This window comes from Pogoniulus pusillus, chromosome 28, assembly GCF_015220805.1.
Source record: "Pogoniulus pusillus isolate bPogPus1 chromosome 28, bPogPus1.pri, whole genome shotgun sequence".
Taxonomy (NCBI): domain Eukaryota; kingdom Metazoa; phylum Chordata; class Aves; order Piciformes; family Lybiidae; genus Pogoniulus; species Pogoniulus pusillus.
Window position 1 is genome coordinate 6,324,792 of NC_087291.1, and position 21,244 is coordinate 6,346,035.

General features: G+C 45.3%; 2 protein-coding genes across 5 annotated transcripts in view; both read right to left on the reverse strand.

Annotated features, from left to right (window-relative positions):
• Positions 1–7,997: 7,997 nt before the first annotated feature.
• PRR15 (proline rich 15) lies at positions 7,998–10,979 on the reverse strand. Of its 3 annotated transcripts, none has more exons than XM_064167130.1 (2): positions 10,838–10,979; positions 7,998–10,047 (listed from the first exon to the last, which is right to left on the reverse strand). In XM_064167130.1, the coding sequence occupies exon 2, from the start codon at positions 10,036–10,038 to the stop codon at positions 9,676–9,678; it is 363 nt and encodes a 120-aa protein (XP_064023200.1). In that variant the 5' UTR covers positions 10,039–10,047; positions 10,838–10,979; the 3' UTR covers positions 7,998–9,675. The 3 variants fall into 3 exon arrangements, with proteins under 3 accessions (XP_064023200.1, XP_064023198.1, XP_064023199.1); XM_064167128.1 differs by lacking the exon at positions 10,838–10,979 and adding an exon at positions 10,584–10,770; XM_064167129.1 differs by lacking the exon at positions 10,838–10,979 and adding an exon at positions 10,133–10,515.
• Positions 10,980–17,471: 6,492 nt separating this feature from the next.
• The window catches only part of CHN2 (chimerin 2), a 202,247-nt gene continuing 198,474 nt past the window's right edge, over positions 17,472–21,244 (reverse strand). For both annotated transcript variants that reach the window (XM_064167115.1, XM_064167116.1), the window contains one exon: positions 17,472–19,836. In XM_064167115.1, coding sequence (XP_064023185.1) covers positions 19,665–19,836 — 172 coding nt within the window. In that variant the 3' untranslated portion in view covers positions 17,472–19,664. The remainder of the gene's footprint in view (positions 19,837–21,244) is intronic.

Below are 21,244 nucleotides of genomic sequence, written 5' to 3' on the forward strand. Positions count from 1 at the left end.
TGAGAAGTCATGCAGGGTGTGCAGGGAGGGACCCTCCATCTTATGCTACAATCCCCAAGCAAGATGGTAAGGACATCATCAGAATGCTTCCTGAATGTAAAGCCTGTGTTGATTTGCACAGGTCCACACCTAAATGCAAATCCTTCACACAGACTGGCAGGTGGCATCTTCCATGCAGATACCAGAGGCTGGGTGTCACATGCATCCTGAAGATACCCTGTTTGCTACTGCACACTGGGCATTTGCATGTTTAAGTTACCCATCTTAAGAAAATCAATTTGTACTGCCATTTTTGCCTCCCCAGATAGCAGATGCTTCTTGGTACCATTCCTCTAAACCATTGCAGAGCAGTCAATGCCCAGGAAAGCCTTGCCATAAACAACCTTCTCCCAGCCTTGAGAATGTGCTGTGGATCTTTATGGAGACCCAAAGCTGGGTTAAAATTGTATTGCTAGTTATAGGTCTGGATCAGTGCTGGGCCCAGTCTTGTTCAATATCTTTATTGATGATCTGGTTAAGGGGATTGAGTCCAGCATCAGGAAGTTTGCAGATGACACCAAGCTAGGAGCAGGTGCGGATCTGTTGGAGGGTAGGAGAGCCCTGCAGAGGAACTTGCCAGGCTGGATGGATGGGCAGAGGCCAATGGGACAAGATTGAACAAGGCCAAGTGCATCATTCTACACTTTGGCCACAACAACCACAAGCAGTGCTACAGACTGGGGACAGAGTGGCTGGAGACCAGCTAGGAAGAAAGGGACCTGGGGGTGCTGGTAGAGAGTAGCTAAACACGAGCCAGCAGTGTGCCCAGGTGGGCAGGAGAGCCAATGGCATCCTGGCCTGGATCAGGATTAGTGTGGCCAGCAGGACAAGGGAGGTTATTCTGCCTCTGTACTCAACACTGGTCAGGCCACACCTTGAGTACTGTGTCCAGTTCTGGGCCCCTCAATTCAAGAGAGATGTTGAGGTGCTGGAATGAGTGCAGAGAAGGGCAATGAAGCTGGTGAGGGGCCTGGAGCACAGCCCTGTGAGGAGAGGCTGAGGAAGCTGGGGGTGTGCAGCCTGCAGAAGAGGAGCTCAGGGGTGACCTCATTGCTGTCTACAACTACCTGTAGGGAGGCTGTAGCCAGGTGGGGTTGGTCTCTTCTGCCAGGCAACCAGCAACAGAAGAAGGGGACACAGTCTCAAGTTGTGGCAGGGGAGGTCTAGGCTGGATGTTAAGAGGAAGTTGTTGTCAGAGAGAGTGATTGGCATTGGAATGGGCTGCCAAAGGAGGTGGTGAAGTTGCTGTCCCTGGAGGTGTTCAAGCAAAACCTGGCTGAGGCACTTAGTGCCATGGTCTATTTGATTGTACATGGCTGGGTGCTAGGTTGGGCTGGATGATGTTTGAGGTCTCTTCCAACCTGGTTGATTCTATGATTGCATGTACTGCAGGGTTTGGAAAGATATCATATGAGTGCTGCTCGACACTTGTTGAAGCAAACATGTAAAAAAGAACAAAAGAAAAGAGCTTGAATAGCTCTTAATGAAATGGGTTTGTACTGTGCTGGGTGAGGGTGTGCCCCATCCTGGCTGGCAAAGCAAACAGGTAAAGGCCAAAGCGGTAACTAACACCAAAAAGCAGGGAGGGAGAGGGGGCTCCGCACACCTTAGGTTTTAAAGCTATCTTCAACCTTAGGTCTTGTTCTCAACACAGACAAAAAGTGTGAGAGGAGATTTCGTTGAGATTTCTAAAGCAGTCGTTTAGCAGTAAAAGCTGATCTAGAGGTGGAGGACAAAAGAACAATGGCTCTGGCGAAATGCTACACGAGGCTGAGCTGAAACCATCTCACCGAGAGGTTCTGTAAGGAATAATTTCAAGTCAAGACTGGAAAAGATCAAATAGCAGCTGGAAAGCAAGAATATACCATGGAGCGGGGGGGGGGGGGGGGGGGGGGGGGGGAGAGGAGCTACCCTGCCTCAGCACCAACAGATGAAAACACAGAATGAAAAAACACAGAAGTTATTAGGCAGGTCTTTTGCAGTGTTAACTCTGTCTGCCTTGCTAAACAAACCAGAAACAGACCTTTTCCTCTTACAGCAATTTTGATAGATTTGTGTAACTATGCTGCTTCTTCTAAGAGATTTTATTGAAGCATGGATTCACAAAGGTACTGAGACACCATTGAAGTCAGGGGAATCAGACACCTCAATGCTTTTTTTTCTAAGGGACCCTTCGATCACACTGAAAATATGCAGCCACATGAGGGGAAATACATACTCACACAGCAAGGACAGCTGAAATACACACCTTAGGTTATAATGAAAGCTGGCTCTCAGTGCAGCAAGTACAGCTACAATTCCACTTCTGTTAGCCTCGGTGCTCCTTGCCGAAGTCCCAGCCACAGGTCACAGTGCACAGCAGCAGTAACTGTCCTAGAGGAAGTTATGCATTGACACCTAAGTGATATTAAAACTGTCAGGGCTCTAAAGCTGTAGGAAACCCATTAGAACCTCTTGCCATCACTCATTACATCTTGGTGTCCTTAGGCAGTTTTGCCATAGCCTGATTTTTGGTCTCAGGTTTGCTGTGTCATTCTGTTCAGGTACCTTACATTTCCCCTCTTTAAAGCAGGGATGATGCTTGCTTCCTTCAGAAAGGTAAAAGGAACTATCTTCAGTGGTGAGTTCATTTCTCCAGAGTTCTCCAGGGTTAGGGTTAGAGTTAAGGTTAGGAGTTAGCATTAGGGTTAAGATTAGGGTCAGGGTTAGGGGTTAGGGTGTAGGGGTTAGTGTTATAGATAAGGTTATGGGTTAGAGTAAGGCTTAGAGTTTAGTGTTCAGGGTTAAGATTAGGGTCAGGGTTAAGGGTTAGGGTGTAGGGGTTAGTGTTATAGATAAGGTTATGGGTTAGAGTAAGGCTTAGGGTTTAGTGTTCAGGGTTAAGATTAGGGTCAGGGTTAAGGGTTAGCATTAGGGTTAAGATTAGGGTCAGGGTTAGGGGTTAGGGTGTAGGGGTTAGTGTTATAGATAAGGTTATGGGTTAGGGTAAGCCTTAGGGTTTAGTGTTTGTTATCAGGTTTGGGTTTGCATTAGGATTGGGCTAGGTTTAGTGTTAGAGCTAACTTGAGGAGTTAGGGCTAAAGTAGGACTGTTACATACTTTTTCTCAGATTAAATGACCAGTCTATAGTGGTAAGCTCATTTCTGCAGAATTCTCAACAGCAAGGCATTGTTGCTTAGGTTTAGGTTTAGGCACACACTCCGAGGAGGACAAGGCCAGCCAAATTTCTTTTCCAGTTCAAAAAAAGAAGGAGAAAACCAATAAATAGACCTACAGAGATAATATACAGTAAATAATATTATTGCAACAGGAAAACAAAACCACATTAATTAAGGAAGAATATGTGTCTGCAACAAAACCAGGTACTATTTGAAGCACTTTCCAAAGCTTACATGATTTCAGTCATGGTCAGTAACATTTGCTGTCCTAATGAGATTCCTCACTTTATCACTGCTTTTCATTTCAGATATAGTTCAGCAGCTATTAATTAACATGTGAGATAGCTAATATATTGCCTAGATGCATTTTCATATCTACTGTTAGCTAGTTAACAACAAGCCACAGCTTCCCAGCCTTCCAGGAAGAATTAAACTACCTTTCAATGTCTAGTGTTCTTGCTTTGTCCTTTTCTCAAGAGATTGCCAGTGCAAAATGCTCTCTGTGGTCATTCAGCATGTCTGCCTATTTCTCTAGCTGCTTTATGGTCCAGCAAGGAGACTGCTACAGTGTTGTTATCCCCAAAAAAATAACCCAAAAATAGAGGAGCCAGAAAAAACTTTTTAAAATACTATTTTTTTCCTCCTTTTGTTGCAGAGGTCTGAGCTACAGCATTTCTAGGAAGTGGCTGTTGGCAGGATTTCTCTTTTAAGTTTACACCACGCTCCTAGTCTGGAACCCAGTGATTTTAAACAGGACAGGTAAACCAACTCTGATTTTTGGAAGCCTCTGTCACTGAAAGCACATGCCAAGATAAACACAACCCAAAATGTGCAGACTATGAGGCTCCTTTTGCTTCCCAGGCATTTCCAGCATCAAGACTAAGGCTCAGTTCTGCTCTTGTCCATAAAACTGGATCTATTATAACTCTTCCCTTGGCCACTGAAGTGCTACCCACTCTCCTGTCACTGAGCAGTTCTTATGGAATCAGTGGACAGTTTATCTGCTCAAACATTTACAGGCTGAGCATAAAACAAAGACATGTAAAGCAAAATAAACCTAAGGCAGCAGTGAATAAAAAAAAGATAAAAAAACCCCAACAACCTGAGCCACCAAAGTTGAAGAGTTCAGCACCTGTAATTTTTGATGTCAACAGGCACACATAGGCATGGTTCCTACTTTCAGCAACGCAGAGGATCATGCTTTATACCTCCTTAGTGTAAAAGGAACTGCCATGGTAAATGGTAACTTTGGATCAGGGAAAACACTTGCAGAGTGGCAAACAAGCAGCAGATTCATGGCATACACAGGCTTACATCTGAGAGTCACACCGACCTCATACCCAAACCATCTGATAGTCTGGTAACTAATACCCTGGGAAAAAACCCCAACATTCCAACTCATTTTCACTCACATGAAACATGACATCTAGGTCTGATGAGGATTACTCACCAGAGTAAATTTTTCATTTAAAATCATGCCTTACAGCTATTGTGGAAAGCTATTTGCTGCCCCCCAAACACATATTATCTGCTATTAGATTGCTTTATCTGGATAAAATGGGCAGTAAATCAAATCTGTAAGCTGCAGCTGCTAATTAATATGCTTTACTTGAGGACTACATCCAAATATTGTTTCTTAGAGCTATTTGTGAATTTCAGATGTGTCATTAAGGATAAAACAGACAAAGAGAAATTACTTCACTACTTCTGGTGCCTATAAAATCAAGCAACTTCATCCCTTTTGTTTTATTTGGAAGTGAAAAATCACAGCCAGCAGGCCTCCCATCTTATTTACAATACATTAGTGATGAAGGGGAAAGGTTTGTTTTTCAAAATGATGTAATTACATGGTCTCAAATATCATCCTATAACTAACTCTCTCTCACCCCAGCTTTTAGAAAACAGCTTAGAAAATGTAAGGTTTGGGTTTCTTTTGTCTGCTCTACAGGGTAGGATCTCAAAACACAGCAGAATGAAATACCAGTTTGTACCTGCACTTGAAACAGCTTTTCTTGCAGTTAGACACCAGGTATTTGAGCTAAAATAAACATGGGTTTTAATATCAAGCTGCACTGGCCAGGCCAAGGCTGGTGTTCTGTCCTTCAGATTTTAGACCTTGTATGAGACTATCTAGTTAATGGGCAAAAGATTTCATGTTTCAAACAGAAAATTATCACCGGTTGCACTACAGTGAAGACAGAATGTAAAACAACCCAACACAACAAACCCCCTGTCCTGGAGTCCTGGATTCCCTGAAGTCCTCTCCCTCTGTGGTTCGAATGGGAGAGGAAAGGCACAAAAAACCTGTTTCCCTCCCTTGCTCTGCAGGCTTGATGTGGGGGGAGCAAAGGATCCTCCCCGCATGAGGGGTGCCCCGTGCAGATGCCTGGGCTGGAATGGGGCTGGGATTGGCTGTGTGCTTTGCACCTGGAAATGGTAACTCGACTCTTTGTCTAGGAAAGGTATGAATATTGGGGTGCTCCCCGCCTGGATACTTCCTGCAGAGAGAGTCCCCTGGTGCTGGGAAGGACAAGCTCCTGAGGGACAGGACCGTCCCCGCTTAGGACTGCTCCCCACCTTAAGCACCCCTTTTGTGCAAGCTTAATAGGCTTAACTATCCTCAGATGTCTTCTGAAAGAGAGAGAGCTGACAAGCACCTGGACTGCCCTTTCTCTCAGCCAGCCTAACTCACCTGTGAGTGGTATAACCTTCTGCTCAGCCTGATTGTTAGTGGGAAAAGCTGTGTTTATAGCTTAGCCTTTTACATTTCCTGACTTCTAAAATAGTCAGATTTACCTATAGTATCCTTGTGAGATATTCTCAATCAAACTGAGTCTGCTAATTAAATTAACTTCTGTATATAGTTTGGGGGGGGGGGGGGGGTGTCAGGAAAATAAAATAATTATATTTTTATATATATTCCCTACTTAGCCATGTTAATTCCCTGCCTCCACAACACCCACCCCCCCAAAGCCAGTGAAGACCCCTGCCCTCCTCAAAACAGCAAAGTCCCCTCTCCATTCTTTCAGTTCAGCTTCAGTCATACCCTGACATAACATCTGAAGTTTAAAGGCTTGAGGCTTTCAAGGCATTTATTCCAGTGTTTCCAATTTAGGACTATGTTATGCAGGTGCTCCCTTGTAATATTTGTTGAGGTGCAGACTGACCAGCCTGCAATTGCAGGGAATGATTCACCAGGCAGCTACTCGGAGGTTTATTTTCAGTTTTGGCATGAGTAGGAATAAGTAGATATAGACTTAACAAGTTTGTTTGAAAAGTTAACTCTATATGCTAGATATTTTTTTCTTCCCCAAAACTTGTAGTTCTCATTGGTATCTGATGTAATAGTAAGAAAACTACACTGCAACTGACATAGCTGAGGTTGAACCTCGTATGCTTCCTTCCATTTATTTTGTCAATAAGTCACTGCTTGCTTTCAAAACCAAACAGCAACTACCTGTTCCTAAACGTACTTTCTGATGCATGATATCTATAAAGGAGCCGAGGAAATATATTAAGAATGCAAACATCCCTTTAATAATTCAGTCCACAGAAATGCACTGTTGTACCTGAGAGTATATTCTCCAATACAAAAAGAAAGGTCAAACTTTCTCCACTTCAGAGGTTAAAAACTTTAATTGGATGCTCCAGAGAATGCCATATTTTTTTTTTTCCTGTGTCATCTTAATTCACTCATATATTACTTAAGGCTTTTATCTGATGTTCAGGCTGAGATACCATAGTGCTATTTTTGTGCTACAAGTTGTTTATGGCCAATTCTTACTGCAGCACACAGGGCAGAACTAACGTAAAGATACTGCCCTTGCACAGAGGGCGGGGAGAGCGAGCTGAGGCAGCCAGCCCATTTTCTCATGGATCTAGTTTTTCAGTGGCTGCTATCAAATTCATTGAAGCAAGGATTTGACTGAACAGGAAGATAGGATTACGTCTCCTTCCCACAGCTCAAGGTCAGGCTGAAGATGGAGAATGGCTGCGAGCAAGTCATTTTATTTGCATTTATTGGAAGTTCTTACCAAATTTCCAGGCTGAAAGTACCATAGACAATGATTAAGATGTGGCTAATGCTTAGTCACTTATTAACCAGCATTGATATTGAATCTTGACAGCAGTCAGCTGAGCAGAATGCCAGGCTCCTCCAATAAAACCCAAACTGCTAGGTCTATCTTGTGCTTAGATAAAGAATTGCAACTAACAAATCTGAGACTTTTCCAGAGATCAGAGGTTCACTGTAGAAAGAGGTAGCTTGGAGGTACAGAAGAAACTGTATTTTCACAACAGGATTAAAACTGCAGAAAAGCATCTGCATGAAATGTATAAATCAGTAGCTTGCATAGTTCTGGCGATTTGAACCTCACTGAGCTCACACTGAACCACATGAAGGAGTAAGAAACATGCAGTATCTCCTTCCTTACTTGTTCTTCCACTTTGAACACACACACACACACACACAGGGTTATTGGGCCCCGACTAACTGTAGACAAATTATAGTTCATCTGTCTCTCCATTCCCAGCCTTTACAGTTTCCTCTTTCTCTCTCACATGCCTTTGTCTGAGGCTGGGTTTGCTCCAAGTACTCCTTCTTAATAGAAGTATTTCAGATACCTCTGACTGAAGAGGCTCCACAGAAGAAATGCATCTCCAAGGAGAAACCTTTAAGAGCTTCCCCTACAATCTTCCAGTTTTTTGCTTGGTCAGCATATAGTCAAGAACATAAAAAAGCAGTCCAAACCCAGTACCTTGTAGTTTTACTAAAGGAGATAATAAAGCATCTCTGCACACTGTGTATAAAAAAGCTTTTATGGAAGTAGATTTGATGCTACAGTCCCTTTGTCCTTGGGTTTCAGAGTCCGAAGGACTAGCTGAGTGAAGAGCCAGCCAGTACCAAAGCCAGCTAGGCTGGCTGAGTTTATCACACAAGGGGTTCATTAGATATTATTATGCACAGTGAACCATGAGGCACTTGCCCAGCACCCACTGCATGATTTCAGTGATTGTCAGTGACTGGTTTAATCCATATTTTCACCTGGAACTCAGCTCTTGTTTCCTTTCAGATGCTGTTTAAAATTATTTTTAACTGACCTTTAATGATTAGTTACAACCAAACAAAATCAGAATGGCAAAATCCTTGACTCTAAGAGATAATTTTCAGTCCCTGCCACAATGCAATATCTTATTTCACATTCAGGAAAAAAAAAAGTCTAAAACCATGTTAAGAATATAAAGTATATTGCAAGTCCATTTAAAATAAATAAATCAGTTGTTGCTACATCACCTACTATGAAGAAATGTGTCATTGCCAAGTGTCTTCAGCTGAGTTTGCTCTGTAAGGCACACCACCAGTACAAATCTGGCTTGCAGTTTACTTTGTCCACAGGAGCTGTTAGAGGGAGCAGACAGCTGCCTGAGTTAAAAAGCACATTACCTTGCTATCAAAAGAAATCCTGGGAATCTTTAATCCTGCTTCACACGCCTCAGACATGGCAAACAGTAAAGAACATTTCCAGTGCAGCCCAATCCTATTTCCACATTAGAAGTACACCCCTGCCTGTGCCCTCCAGGGCTGCTCATCTCCCAGAATTTACATTTTATCACACAATTTCTTCATCAGAGCTTCATTATGCCACTTATCACCAATTATGCAAAGATCACGGGTTCCATGTGTAAACAGCCTGAATCACAAGACAAAACTCGGCCTCCTTCTGTAACAGAGCTATGGGAGACCAGCTTCTGAAATACCTGCTAGTCATTACACAGAAGAGGGAGAGAAACAGCATGGTCCTGCCTTTTGCATATTTACATGTGATGTGAGGCATAGGTGAGTGCAAGTATCTGCCTCCCACAATATCTCTTTTGACCCTTGCAGGGGAAGGAGAATAATGGCTAATGGCAGGACAGCAGCACACGCAGCACAGCTGGAGGTCCTCAGCCCTGAAATTAGGTAAGAGCACTTCGTTGCATGCTTCCTTGGATAAGGCAGCAAGTGAGATGAGAGCAGCAAAGCGCCCACTGGGCCAGAGAACCGAGAGGACCTGGGTCACAGGCCTGAAAATTCAGCACCTTGGCTCCTGGCAAGGGCTGGGGGAAGCTATAGAGCCCGATATCAGCCCTGGGACAGCACCCGAGTCCGCTCATAGCAGTACAAGGAGTGGGGTATTTATTGGTGTTATTTTAAGACAATCACATTGTCCCATTGTCTGGGGGTTTGATCTTGGAGCTGTCCATATAGCACTGCATGCTACCCACTGGTCCGACCGAGGTGCCAGGCTCTCCGCAGTGTTCACTCAGGGCTGGGGGGGCTGCTGCCACACACCTCCACATTGCCCACGAGGCTAAGCAAGACCAGCCCCAGTCGTGGGGCAGCTGCAGGCTCCAGCCGTCTGTCCTGCCGGTGCTCCAGCCACCTGTCCGGTGGCGGCTCTTCACTGGGCCGCTGCTCCGGGGGCGAAGCCCTCCAGGGCTACTCGGCCCCTGGAGCTGCAGTGCCCACGGCGCCGCCTCCGTCGAAGACCTCGGGGTTGTCGGCCAGCAACGAGGTGCGCACCTTCCGCCTCTCCTTGAAGCGGCCCGAGTGAGAGACGCGAAGGCTCCGGCGGTTGCCGCCGCCCGTCCCTGCAGCATCGCCGCTGCTGAAGACGGGCAGCTGCTCCTCCCGGCCGCCGGCGCTAGGAGGGTCGGCGGGGGTCTCGCTGGCGGCAGCGGGTGGCGGGGCGGCCGCTGCTTCCTTGTGCTTCTTGCTGGTCAGCGATTTCCACCAGGGTCCTGAGGAGCTGCTCTTCACGCCGGGGCGGGGGGCGGCGGTGGCCGCAGCGCCGTCAGCCATCTCGGGCTCCTGAGGAGGGGGAAAAGAGCGTGAACGGTCTGTGAGGCGGGCAAGCAGGCAGCGCTCCGCTCGGGCAGCTGAGGGCGGCCAGGACCTGTCATGCCCTGCACAGGGGCGGCGTGCAGCGCGGCGCGGCGCGGGGAGTCTGTCCTTCACCCTGTGATCTGCCGGGCGCGGAGGAGCTGGTCTGGCGCAAACAGCCGGGTGGGCGCCGGGGCACAGCACAGCGCTTTGCCCCTGCTCGAGTCCGGTTGACAGGCTTTGAAGCACCGCTCCGCCTCTTCCTGCGCGGCTGGCAGAGTTCAAGGTAAATGCACCCCTGGGGCTGAGCGGGACCCGCTCCCTGCGCTCGCACCCCCAGCCTCAGAAGTGGGCCCCAAGGCCTGGCACCTCCGGGCTGCCGCCTCCCCACGGCACAAGGCCGGCAGCTCGCGTACCTCCTGGCGGCGCCTGCAGTGATGGGGCCGCTCGCTCCCTCCCTCCCTCCCTCCTTCCTTTCCCCCCCGCCGGCTCCCGGAGCAACAGGTACGGGAGGCGGCACTGACCTGTGGGCGCCCGCCCGCCCGCCTGCTGCGGGAGCGCTCTCCTTCTCCCAGGGGGGAAGAGCGGCCGCTCCTCCCTTCAGTCGTCCCTACGCCTCCACCGCCGCCGCCGGGAAGGCAGCGAGAAGGCAGCGGGGACCTGCTGCCCGGAGCGGCGGCCGGGCGCCTGTGCGGCGCGGCGGCAGGTGGCGGCCAGCCTCGGGCTCGCCCCCGTGGGCGGAGCGTGGCCCGGCCGGCCCCGGGCGGCTCTCGCTCACCTGTCCGGCTGCAGCCGTGCGAGGTGGGGGAGCCACGTCGGGAGGAGCGTCTGGCCTCCCTCAGGCCTGCAGGGAGGCGACCGCGGGTGGGGGAAGGCCGGAATCCCCGTGAGGGGACACTCGGTGGTGAAGTGGGCTTGGGGAGGGAGAAGGAAGAGGAGGAGGAGGGAAGGAGGAACGAAGAAAGAAAGAAGCCTTAGCGCAGGTGAGGCGGCACTCTGATGAAACCCGGGGCTGCCAGCGGTGGATGCGGTGTCGTCGGTGTACGTGGCTGAAATGTTAACGCCTTTTGTTTGCACACATGGTGGATGTGCGTAGGTGAGTATCTTGTGGCTTTGAAGAAAATAGATTTGTCCTTAATGGTCCATCTTTTACAAGCTAAACATAGCTAAGAAACAGTACCACCTAGTATATATGCTTGAATGGCTTAGAATTTCTGTGTGATGATGGATATATGGCCATACAAATGTTTTTTTTTTCTGATTCATCCCAAAAGGTGAAGAAAACAACTAGTTTTGTACCACACTATGTGTTAAAAATGGTGATTTGTTCTTCGGACAGCAATGCTCTGTAATACACATGTGCCTCTTAACAACGCATCAGCTACACAGTTACTCAAGGGTGCATGTGCTCATGTGAAGGAGTCCCTGAAAGCAGTGCTCTTTGAGCCTCGTCTTTTGCAGATCAACTCCTGCTACTTGCAGCTTCCCTGAATAGTCCATAAGAGTGAGATGTATAAGATGTATGGAAACTGGTGAATGCAGGGTACTGAGGGAGAGGAGCCCAGGGCGCACACTTATGTTACACTGTAGATTGCTCTCTTTGAACTCAAAGGCTTTTGGATAGGGAGGCGTGCATGCAGACATACACTTGAAAGTACTCCAAACTGTCTATCATACTACATTGGGCAGCGAGTGGCAGGAGAGCAGCCCTGAGGAGAGGGACATGGGAGTGCTGGTGGATGAGAAGCTCAGCATGAGCCAGCAGTGTGCACTTGCAGCCCAGAAAGCCAACCAGAGCCTGGACTGCATCAGGGGAAGTGTGGCCAGCAGGTCGAGGGAGGTGATTCTCCCCATCTACTCTGCTCTAGTGAGACCCCACCTGGAGTACTCTTATTACAAGAGGGATGTGGAGATGCTGGAGAGTGTCTAGAGAAGGGTCACGAGGACGATCACAGGGCTGAAGCAGCTCTGCTATGAGCACAGACTGAAAGAGTTGGGGCTGTTCAGCCTGGAGAAGAGAAGATTCCCAGGTGACCTTGTGTCCTTCCAGTGTCTGAAGGGGGAGGGACTTTTTAGGCTACCAGGTAGCAACAGGACTAGGGGGAATGGAGCAAAGCTGAAGGTGAGTAGGTTCAGACTGGACATGAGGAGAAAGTTGTTGAGCATGAGAGTGGTGAGAGCCTGGAATGGGTTGCCCAGGGAGGTGGTGAGACCCTGTCCCTGGAGGTGTTTAAGGCCAGGCTGGATGAGGCTGTGGCCAGCCTGATGTAGGGTAGGGTGTCCCTGGGCATGGTAGGGGGCTTGGAACTAGATGATCCTTGTGGTCCCTTCCAACCCTGACTGATTCTATTATTCTATGATAAAAGCAGCAAAAAAAACTCCCTATGGAATAAAACAGTAATGTTCAGTGAGAAAAAAAATGCTCTTTACGTTCCCTCCTAACAGTTAAGAAAGCAGCTAAGATTTTCTAAGATGAGTAGCACCAGGACATCTGGCTTTGTTGGGCCAAGCACAGAGACAGACCATAGGGTCAAGTTTCCTGCAGTGAATATGACCTAGTGCTTTGCTACTCATTTGTTTCTATGAAGAAAGAGAACACCGGTATCTGTTCTCATCTGGTGTCCCAGGGAAGTGCCTGAGGAGAAGGGAATTTATGGAGAGATAAAGGTAATCAATATTTTTAAAAGCCCTTTTCATGAAAATATTACTGGTTAACATTTTTAGCTCATAGTCTTATACAAACCACTTGTCACTGTTTTACATGTTTGTACTGTTTTGGTTCTCATACACCCGACCTCTTGGCTCACGTAATGCCATACTTACATCAAATTGGTGCTGGTTTTTTTCCTTTTAAGCCTGTTTCAAAGAATCTTACCATGACACTTGTACTGAAAACAGGTTCTACTGAGAAGAGAGGGGTGGGAAGGCTTTGTAAGAGACGCGTGAGTGGGAGGGTGCTGTCTGAGTGTGTACGCAGTGGTGCGGGACGACAGCAAAACCTGCTGTGCGTTTGAAAGTCACCGTTAGGGATCAGTCACAACACACTGTTCTACAAGCTTGTCACTAAGGTTAGTGTGTGCATGAAAACAACTCTTGACAAAGCAAATGCACGTTCTGCCCCTTTCCCACTGCAACAGCACTTGTTGCAGTCCTTCAGTATGTGCATAGGTAAAGCTCTGGTATAAAAATATAGTAACTCTTCCAATCCATAGATGTTAGATACTGTATTCATATAAGACTCTGCAGTCAAATTCTCTCCTGTCTTTGCAGGAGGACAGGGTAAGATTTAGTGTGTGCTTACAGTCCCAATTAGGGTGGATGTGCAGGATTCTAGCAGATGCTCCAGTACACATGTTTTACCTTGGAACATGTGCTTTTTGTGTAGAATGAAACCATATTGATATTAGGTCTCTTCATAATTCTTCAGGCTTTCCAAAATTCAGAAATACCCTGGTATTTTAAAGGTTTAGACTCCCAAAGACTAATTTTCATGTCAATTCTCAAACTAATCTTCCTAAACTGTTACTGCAGTGAAAAGGAAAAAAAACCCAACTAAAGCAAACCAACATTAAAAAAAAAAGTCCTTCTCATTGTCCTTTTCCCCCAACTTTGCAAATTCTGCTGTGTTTAAATTGAAAGTGTTCTCTCAGGAGAAGAGAGGCACATCCACTGCCTTCCTGACCATGCATGCCTACCTGTGCTCTGCAACGTTTTCATTTTCAAAACATAACAGCAGCTTTCACTCTGATATTAAATACAGTTATAATTATACCAGGGGGATCAAGTCCTGGCTCTAGCTGTAGCATCAGCATAATTATGTGCAGAATACCTTTCCTTCAGGGAAAGGTAATGTGAAGCATGCTCCCCACGTAAGATCTATTCATGTCCTAAATCCGCAAGGCCTAGAGCATTCAGCAATAACCATAATTCACAAAGGTTCAGATTTGTGAATCTTAACCATGATCTTTAATCAAGGAACTGATCTCTACAGCTAAAGAGCACGAAAGGTATTGATGCGCTCACTCTTATCTCCATGAGCCCTATAGTCCCTTCATTCCTTTTAGATAGCTGTAGGGACTATAGCAATATAATTCTGCTTTGAAGATCCAGTTAGATGGCATTCTTCTTCTTCTTGTGTGTTTGGGAATTACTTTCCTGCTCAGAGTTTTCACCAGTTCCTGGCAGAGGGGTCTGTTGGTGCTTGAATCTTCTTCCTCCCTTTTCAGCCGACTTTGACTCTCTACCTGCCAATAAAGAAATGAGAAGGCAGCCAGGCAGGTTCCTGCAGCTTCTGCCCTTCCAGCAAGGTTTGAGGAGAGTGTAGCACTGAAGCAGAATGTGTGAGCTTCTCCAATTGCTGCCACTTTGGGGAGCTTGAACCATTGGAGAAGTGCCCACTTGCGGACCCTTCTGTGAGCCTGCCAGCCCCATCTCCTTTTCCTGTTGTCTCCTGTTGCCTCTTCTCAACATGGCAGCACCAATCTGGCCACTAACAGGATGAAAGGGAGCAAGCTGCCTTTGCCCTCTCTGTATTTTGTGTGTGTGGGACCGTGATACTGGCAGTAGCTGAAGGCAGAGCAGAAGAGGCTGTTGGCTGTCTCCATCACCAGGTGAGAGCAGCAGCCTAGCAGATTTAGGAAAATGCTCTCTTTCAGAGCGTGTGAGCCCAGGAAGGGCCCTGTGCAAACACAGTTAACCACAGTGTCTCATTTGCACAGATCTGCACTGTGCAGTGTTTGAGCTTATCACAGAAAGTGTGGCTGCTCCACGTGCTCCGCAAGCCGCTCTTAGTACCTGCCATCACATTCATATGCTCACAATGTGACTTTAAGCCATCCTTCAGCCCAGTTATTTATTACCCAAGGCACTCCCAGCACTAGGTCTCAGTAAGACCAGAGTTTGACCAATACTACATTCACAATCCTTCCTTCCTCCTCTATCCCAAATTTGACAGTAATGAATAGCTCAGAAGAGTTCCCAAATCTGACACATTCCTTCCCAGAGCCTCTGGCCAAGTGCCCCTGCAAACCATTCTCCTTCATTAAAATCAAATGTTGTGTGAACTTGGAGATTTAAATATATAGGAAAGTGTAGTCTTACACCTTGCTTAGAAATTAAATGAACATGGTACCGATTCACTCAGTTTTGTGCTCTGTGAAACTGGTTCTGTGGGTTAAACTCACATCATGCAGAGTTGAGAGCAAAGGTCTGTCTCCTTTGTAACTTCATTTGACAAAAGCTTTCCTGAGGAAGCATAACTGCATTTATGCTTTTTTGTTTCTCTGTTTTAGTGAATTCTTCTTCCTCAGTAACTTCTACAGCCTTTGTCCAATTCCAATTGTATTTGGCAGCAGGAGAGACATAATTTAAGTCTCACAACAAGTGGTCTCTTGGGTAGAGGAGCTCCAAATCAGTGTCCTAGTTGAGGAAATCCTTCAAGAGTTCTCAGCCCAGTCTTGTCTGCCAGCTGCCTTCTCAGTGCATGTGTGCTTTGGAGGCAGACACAGCACATGCTGCCTCTTCTGCAGTGTGTTCTCAGGGAACTATTCCTTTGCTCAGTTGCCTCTGCATGCTTGAAGTTGCTGACAGCAGTGAGTCTTGTGAAGACAGAGGTATAAAGAACAGATTTCAACTGTTCCACAGCACTAAGGCAAGTTACTGCCTTACAAACCATGAACTTCATGTAATGTTTTATTACTGATGGCTAAGAGGCCTCTCCATTAGACGAGGCAAGAAATTTCACCCTGGCAGCTTCAGTGACCAGCTGTGAGGGGGTACACAGTTGCACTCATCACACCAGAAGATGGGGCTAGCTGAATGGGAGATGGAAAGCATGGGTGGATGCCTGCATCAGGGGACTGCTACTGCACCCACAGCAGCAGCAGTGGAAGGGAACAAGGCTCCTGCTGAACATCTGGCTGCTGAACATCTGGCTCCAGTGGTATCTCACCTGCTTTCAGAGGAGCACAGCTGGGTTCCACACAAGCAGGGAAGTTATATCAGCTCAAACACAGACTCCTGGGGCATCACTCAATTGATTCTCACTACGCTCTAGTAGTAGTGAGAGAAGTACTCTCAGTCTTGCTGAATTCTTTGGAGTAAAGGGAAGGATTTGGTGCAATCCAGTTAGACTGTATCTATTTTTTTCCCATTTTTTTTCCTGTCTACTGGAATATAGGCTTTTTCTTCTTTTTTATCAGTCAGTTTTGCAGAGAAAAGTCTTCTGCCTTTTTATTTCCATGAATGAATGGTGAATCTGGAACAGAAACTGTGCAGCCCCAGGTGTAGCAAAAATGGCTGCAGTAAGTTTGACAAGAGAGGAAGTGGCACTAATGAGGTATGGAGGGGACAGGATTCTTTTACCTCCATGCTCAGCATGCCCCAAGGTGACCTTACTGTGGCCTTCCAGTATCTGAAGGGGGCCTACAAAAAAACTGGGGAGGGACTTTTTAGGCTACCAGGTAGCAACAGGGCCAGGGGGAGTGGAGCAAAGCTGGAGGTGGGGAGGTTCAGACTGGATGTGAGGTGGAAGTTGTTGAGCATGAGAGTGGTGAGAGCCTGGAATGGGTTGCCCAGGGAGGTGGTGAGACCCTGTCCCTGGAGGTGTTTAAGGCCAGGCTGGATGAGGCTGTGGCCAGCCAGGCAAGGGTAGGGTGTCCCTGGGCATGGCAGGGGGGCTTGGAACTAGATGATTCTTGTGGTCCCTTCCAACCCTGGCAGATTCTATGATGGATGTTAATTAGCTAAGCAAACAGGAACAATTAAGTAGGTATTTCTGGTTGAAGATGTAGAATTGTACTTCTCCCTCTGTCCAACAGAATAGAAACTTCTGCTCTGCAAGGACACTAAGCATGGATTTTGGTAAACACACTGCTCTGTACTGTCATCAAATCCTTAAGGTGGGCTGTGTGTTGAAGACCCTAGACTGTGAGACATGTCAAAGCTACTAGCATGCTCGTGGTAGAGGGAAAGGGAGAAGCAGAAGTGGAATGGCTTGGCTGTGCTCCCACAAAAATTGGAAATAAGGGTACTATTCCTACCTTAGAAAAAACCCAACTCATTAGTGAATGGGCTACAGAGAATAAAATCACTGATAGTCAAGTGTCTGTTCAAGGTAGTGGGAAAGTGCTCTGATGGAAACGATTCTGGGGTATTGGCTGGAGTGATACTGGGATTCATTGCTCGCTTAAGAGTTTTACACAGAGGTGGTTCAGAGTGGTCACAGAAGATCAATGTGTGCATAGGCTTAGCTGGGGTAGTCTGAGCATCCAAGTGCCAATCTGAAACTGCTGACATCCAGTAAAACTCTTCTAAGTTTTGCAAATAGGAAAGTTTCCAGCAATGTCAGGATGATAATTAGCAATCGATTTTCATTTGGCAGCTTGCCATGTGGCCAGAGTGACAGACACCAGAACTCTTTAACACATTTAATGGGATTTTTTTTTCCTTCCATTTACACTATCATAAATTACAAAGCATATTTCACTTCACAAAATAAAACCATTTCCAGATCATTTTTATGACAGTATTAAGTAGTACATAACCTACAACAAATAATCCTGTACAAGGCAGGAGGATCTATGGAAGTATTGGGAACTCAAGACTATTTAGCATTTGCTCTGCAGTCTGGGTTAATCTATCTAGCCCTTAGTTATTTCTCTAGAAGACACCAAATTTACAGTCATTGCCTCCACTTGTCTTCATTATCATAGTTACACCTATCTTTGTTTTCAATTTGAATAGAAACCTCTGCTCCCTGAAATAATTCAGGAAACTGCATCACTGAGTTACCAAGCATGTGACACAAATGATCAAGATGAAGGATTATTAGATAGATAGAGGTTTGGCTTTTTCTGTATTGAAGCTTGAGTTTGGTAGTAAAGTATCTTGATTTTCTATGCAGAAACATATGCTGAGACTCTTAACATGAGGAATAAGTTGTAGTTAGATTATGAACTCTGTAGGTCAATGTTTGTAAGGGGAGAAAAAATATTAAAATTGGGTAATAATTAAATTTATCAACTCCCACATTTCCTACACTTTGTTTTTTTTCTCTTCCTTTTTTTTCTTTCCATTTTTTTCTTTTTCTTTTCCTTTTTTTTCCTTATATTTTTATTTTCTTTTCCTTTTTTTTTCTTTTCCTTTTTTCCTCTTCCTTTTTTTTCTTTTTCTTTTTTTATTTTCCTTTTTTTTTTTAATTTTCCTTTTTTTAATTTTTTAATCAAACCATCAGGAAACACATTCAAGATAAATATCTATGTGACATGGTCTAGTTGACTGGGTAGGGCTGGGTGAGTTGACTGGATAGGGCTGGGTGATAGGTTGGAGGTTCCAGCTCAACACAAGGGGGAACTTCTTGACTGTAAGGGTCACAGAGCACTGGAACAGGCTCCCCAGAGAGGTTGTGGAGTCTCCTTCTCCGGAGCCTTTCAAGGCCTGTCTGGATGTGTTCCTCTGTGATCTGTGTTAGATAGCATTGTCCTGCTCCAGCAGAGGGGTTGGACTCGATGATCTCTTTGGATCCCTTCCAACCACTAACATCCTATGATCTTGGAGGTCTCTTCCAACCTGCTTGATTCTATGATTTACTGTACATTTATAAATACAGAAACATGACAAAACAGAACTCAATTTTTACAGGAAAAAAAAAAAAAACAAAACAAACAACAAATCCTTCATAATTAACCCCAGAAAGTGCTAACTTTTCAACGAGGCCAGAAAATATCCAGTGTCCCAGCATCACTTAATTTACATATTACTGTAGTCCAAGAAAAAAAATTCTGGCATGTGAAGCTGGTACCACCACCAGGACTTCTGAAAAATTCTCAATACCTTATTTCACATGGGAGGGGAAAAAACCAAAAAGAGATATAATACTTTTTCTATTTGGGGAAATAGCAAATGGTAAAAACATACAACCTTAAGATGCCAGTGCCTAAATGCAAAGAAATTTAAGGAAGCTGCAATAGACACAAGAAAAGAATTCTCCTTTGAAACACTTGCAATGAGAGAGGTATGTCAGGATAATACTGCAGTTGTGGTAATGGTTTTGAATATAGCATAGCAAAAACGAGGGAGAGAAGTGGAAAATAATCAATGCACTGCATTGATTTATAGCTTGCTAAAATAAAATGCATTCCTTCAGCTAGGTAAAGTAAAAATATCTTTATAATATAGGTTCTGTTTCACAACTGACATAGATAATTATGTCTCGTGGAGAGGGAAATGTATAGGTGCATACAAGTAACACTGATTAAGTACCTTTTTGCTCCTCTAGCCGTATTAAAATATGCTTTGTGTTTCTTAATAAGTTAACAATGCAACTGTTTGAAACTTCTCAAAACAAATATACATCTGAGGCAATGCAAAAGATACAAGGTAAGAGGATTTTTTTTTTCCTGACCTTTTGTTTTCATCCCTTCTACGAAGAGGCATATGTCTATGAGACATAGGCCTTCCCTAAACACATTTTGGCATCCATCTGCGGCTTTGCAGAAACTGAAGTGCAGTCAAGGAACTTTTTCCTTTATGTTTAAAAAAGATGTCAAGAAATGGTGGTTTTTTTCCTTCAGATGAATGATTTTAAACCAAGTGCCTCTCTTGGTCTAAAAGAGAACATCTTCATTTTCTATTAAAATCTGCACAATTAACTTCTGGTACCGCATGTCATTCAGCGTAGCAAGGGTACTGTCCTCTGGAGGTCTCATTAAAGTAGGCCCAAACACTATTCCCAGGTTTTCAGCATTCATAAAATTGTCTTTTTCATGCAAGGTAACCCTAGAATAGGGAAAAACAAACAAACAAACAAAAAACCAAAAAGCCAACAATAAAACAAAACACGAAAAGAAAGTCATTCAGTAATTGGTTATTTCCCACACAAAAATAGTATATACATCTTAACCTGTAATCCTGCTTCACATCAAGCAGTGATAATGACATTTGGCAGTAAGAATTTTTGTTTTCACTCAAAATAATAACTCTTTCCATATTAAATACAATGCAACTACAGTGGGGCTATGGTTTCCAGTGCCTTTGAACATCCCTTATGTGACTCTTAAGTGATTTTTCCATGTAGCTATCCATGGAGGTATAAGAATTAGAATCATAGAATCAAGCAGGTTGGAAGAGACCTCCAAGATCACCCAGTTTGCCCAGGGAGGTGGTGGAGTCGCTGTCCCTGGAGAGGTTCAAAAGAAGCCTGGCTGAGGCACTTAGTGCCATGGTCTAGTTGATTGGACAGGGCTGGGTGCTAGGTTGGACTGGATGAGCTTGGAGGTCTCTTCCAACCTGGTTGATTCTATGATTCTAATGAATTAATTGAGTGACAATCACATTTTTCACTGATGACATTGCCCTGTGCTGAGTTTTCTGTGCACTTAACCTGTTGCAGTTCCTTTTTGTAAAGGCTGTGATCCTCTAGGTACTTCCTTAACACTGTTTTCTTGATGCAGGAAGAGCATCATTGACCCAGAGTTGGGACTTCATCTACAGAATGGCATAATCTGAACCCAAAGGATGCTCTCCTATTTTTCATTCAGATCTCTCCAACAGCTTCCCTATAGCAACTGACATGCACTTGATTTCCATGCAGATGCTGAATGCTACAATTTGGGAAGGAAGGGGAAATTAATTGTGTCACTTGCAGGTATTTGAGAGAGAAAGCTTAATCAACTGCTTGAACTATTTTTGTCTCATCAGTTCAGCTCAACAGCTGAACCAAAGGCTGGCTGTGAAAAAGAAGGAAGGCAAATCAATAATGGCCTATTAAAAATTTGCTGCTGGGACATGAAGGTACTGATTCTGTATGCAGGTCGCTTGTCTCCAGCCTCCATGGGCCTTCCTAAAAGCCAACATAGTTCATCCAGAGCTGTCTGTACACAGGCACTGACTAGGGTGGGTATTTGCACACTCTGTTTTCTGCAGTCTGAAAAGTCTCCTGCATGCCCACCGAGTGTGTCACTGAAAGGAAAAATGAGTCAGTTGTAATGACTTGAGCCAGCTTGAAATGAGGACAAGTCTCTCCACGATGAGCTCGTGCAGGAAATGCACTTTCACACAAGCTCTCTGACACAGTTTCACATGAGTTAAGGTATTTCTAAGTTGGCATGAATAGTTCAGAGTAGTGCAGGCCAACACAGTGCAGAAAATACTAGAAATCTGCATCTGTGTTACAAGCAGTAGGACA

What these genes read in the sequence shown, in the direction of transcription:
- PRR15 (XM_064167130.1), bottom strand. Translation starts at nt 10,038, where the DNA reads ATGGCTGACGGCGCTGCGGCCACCGCCGCCCCCCGCCCCGGCGTGAAG.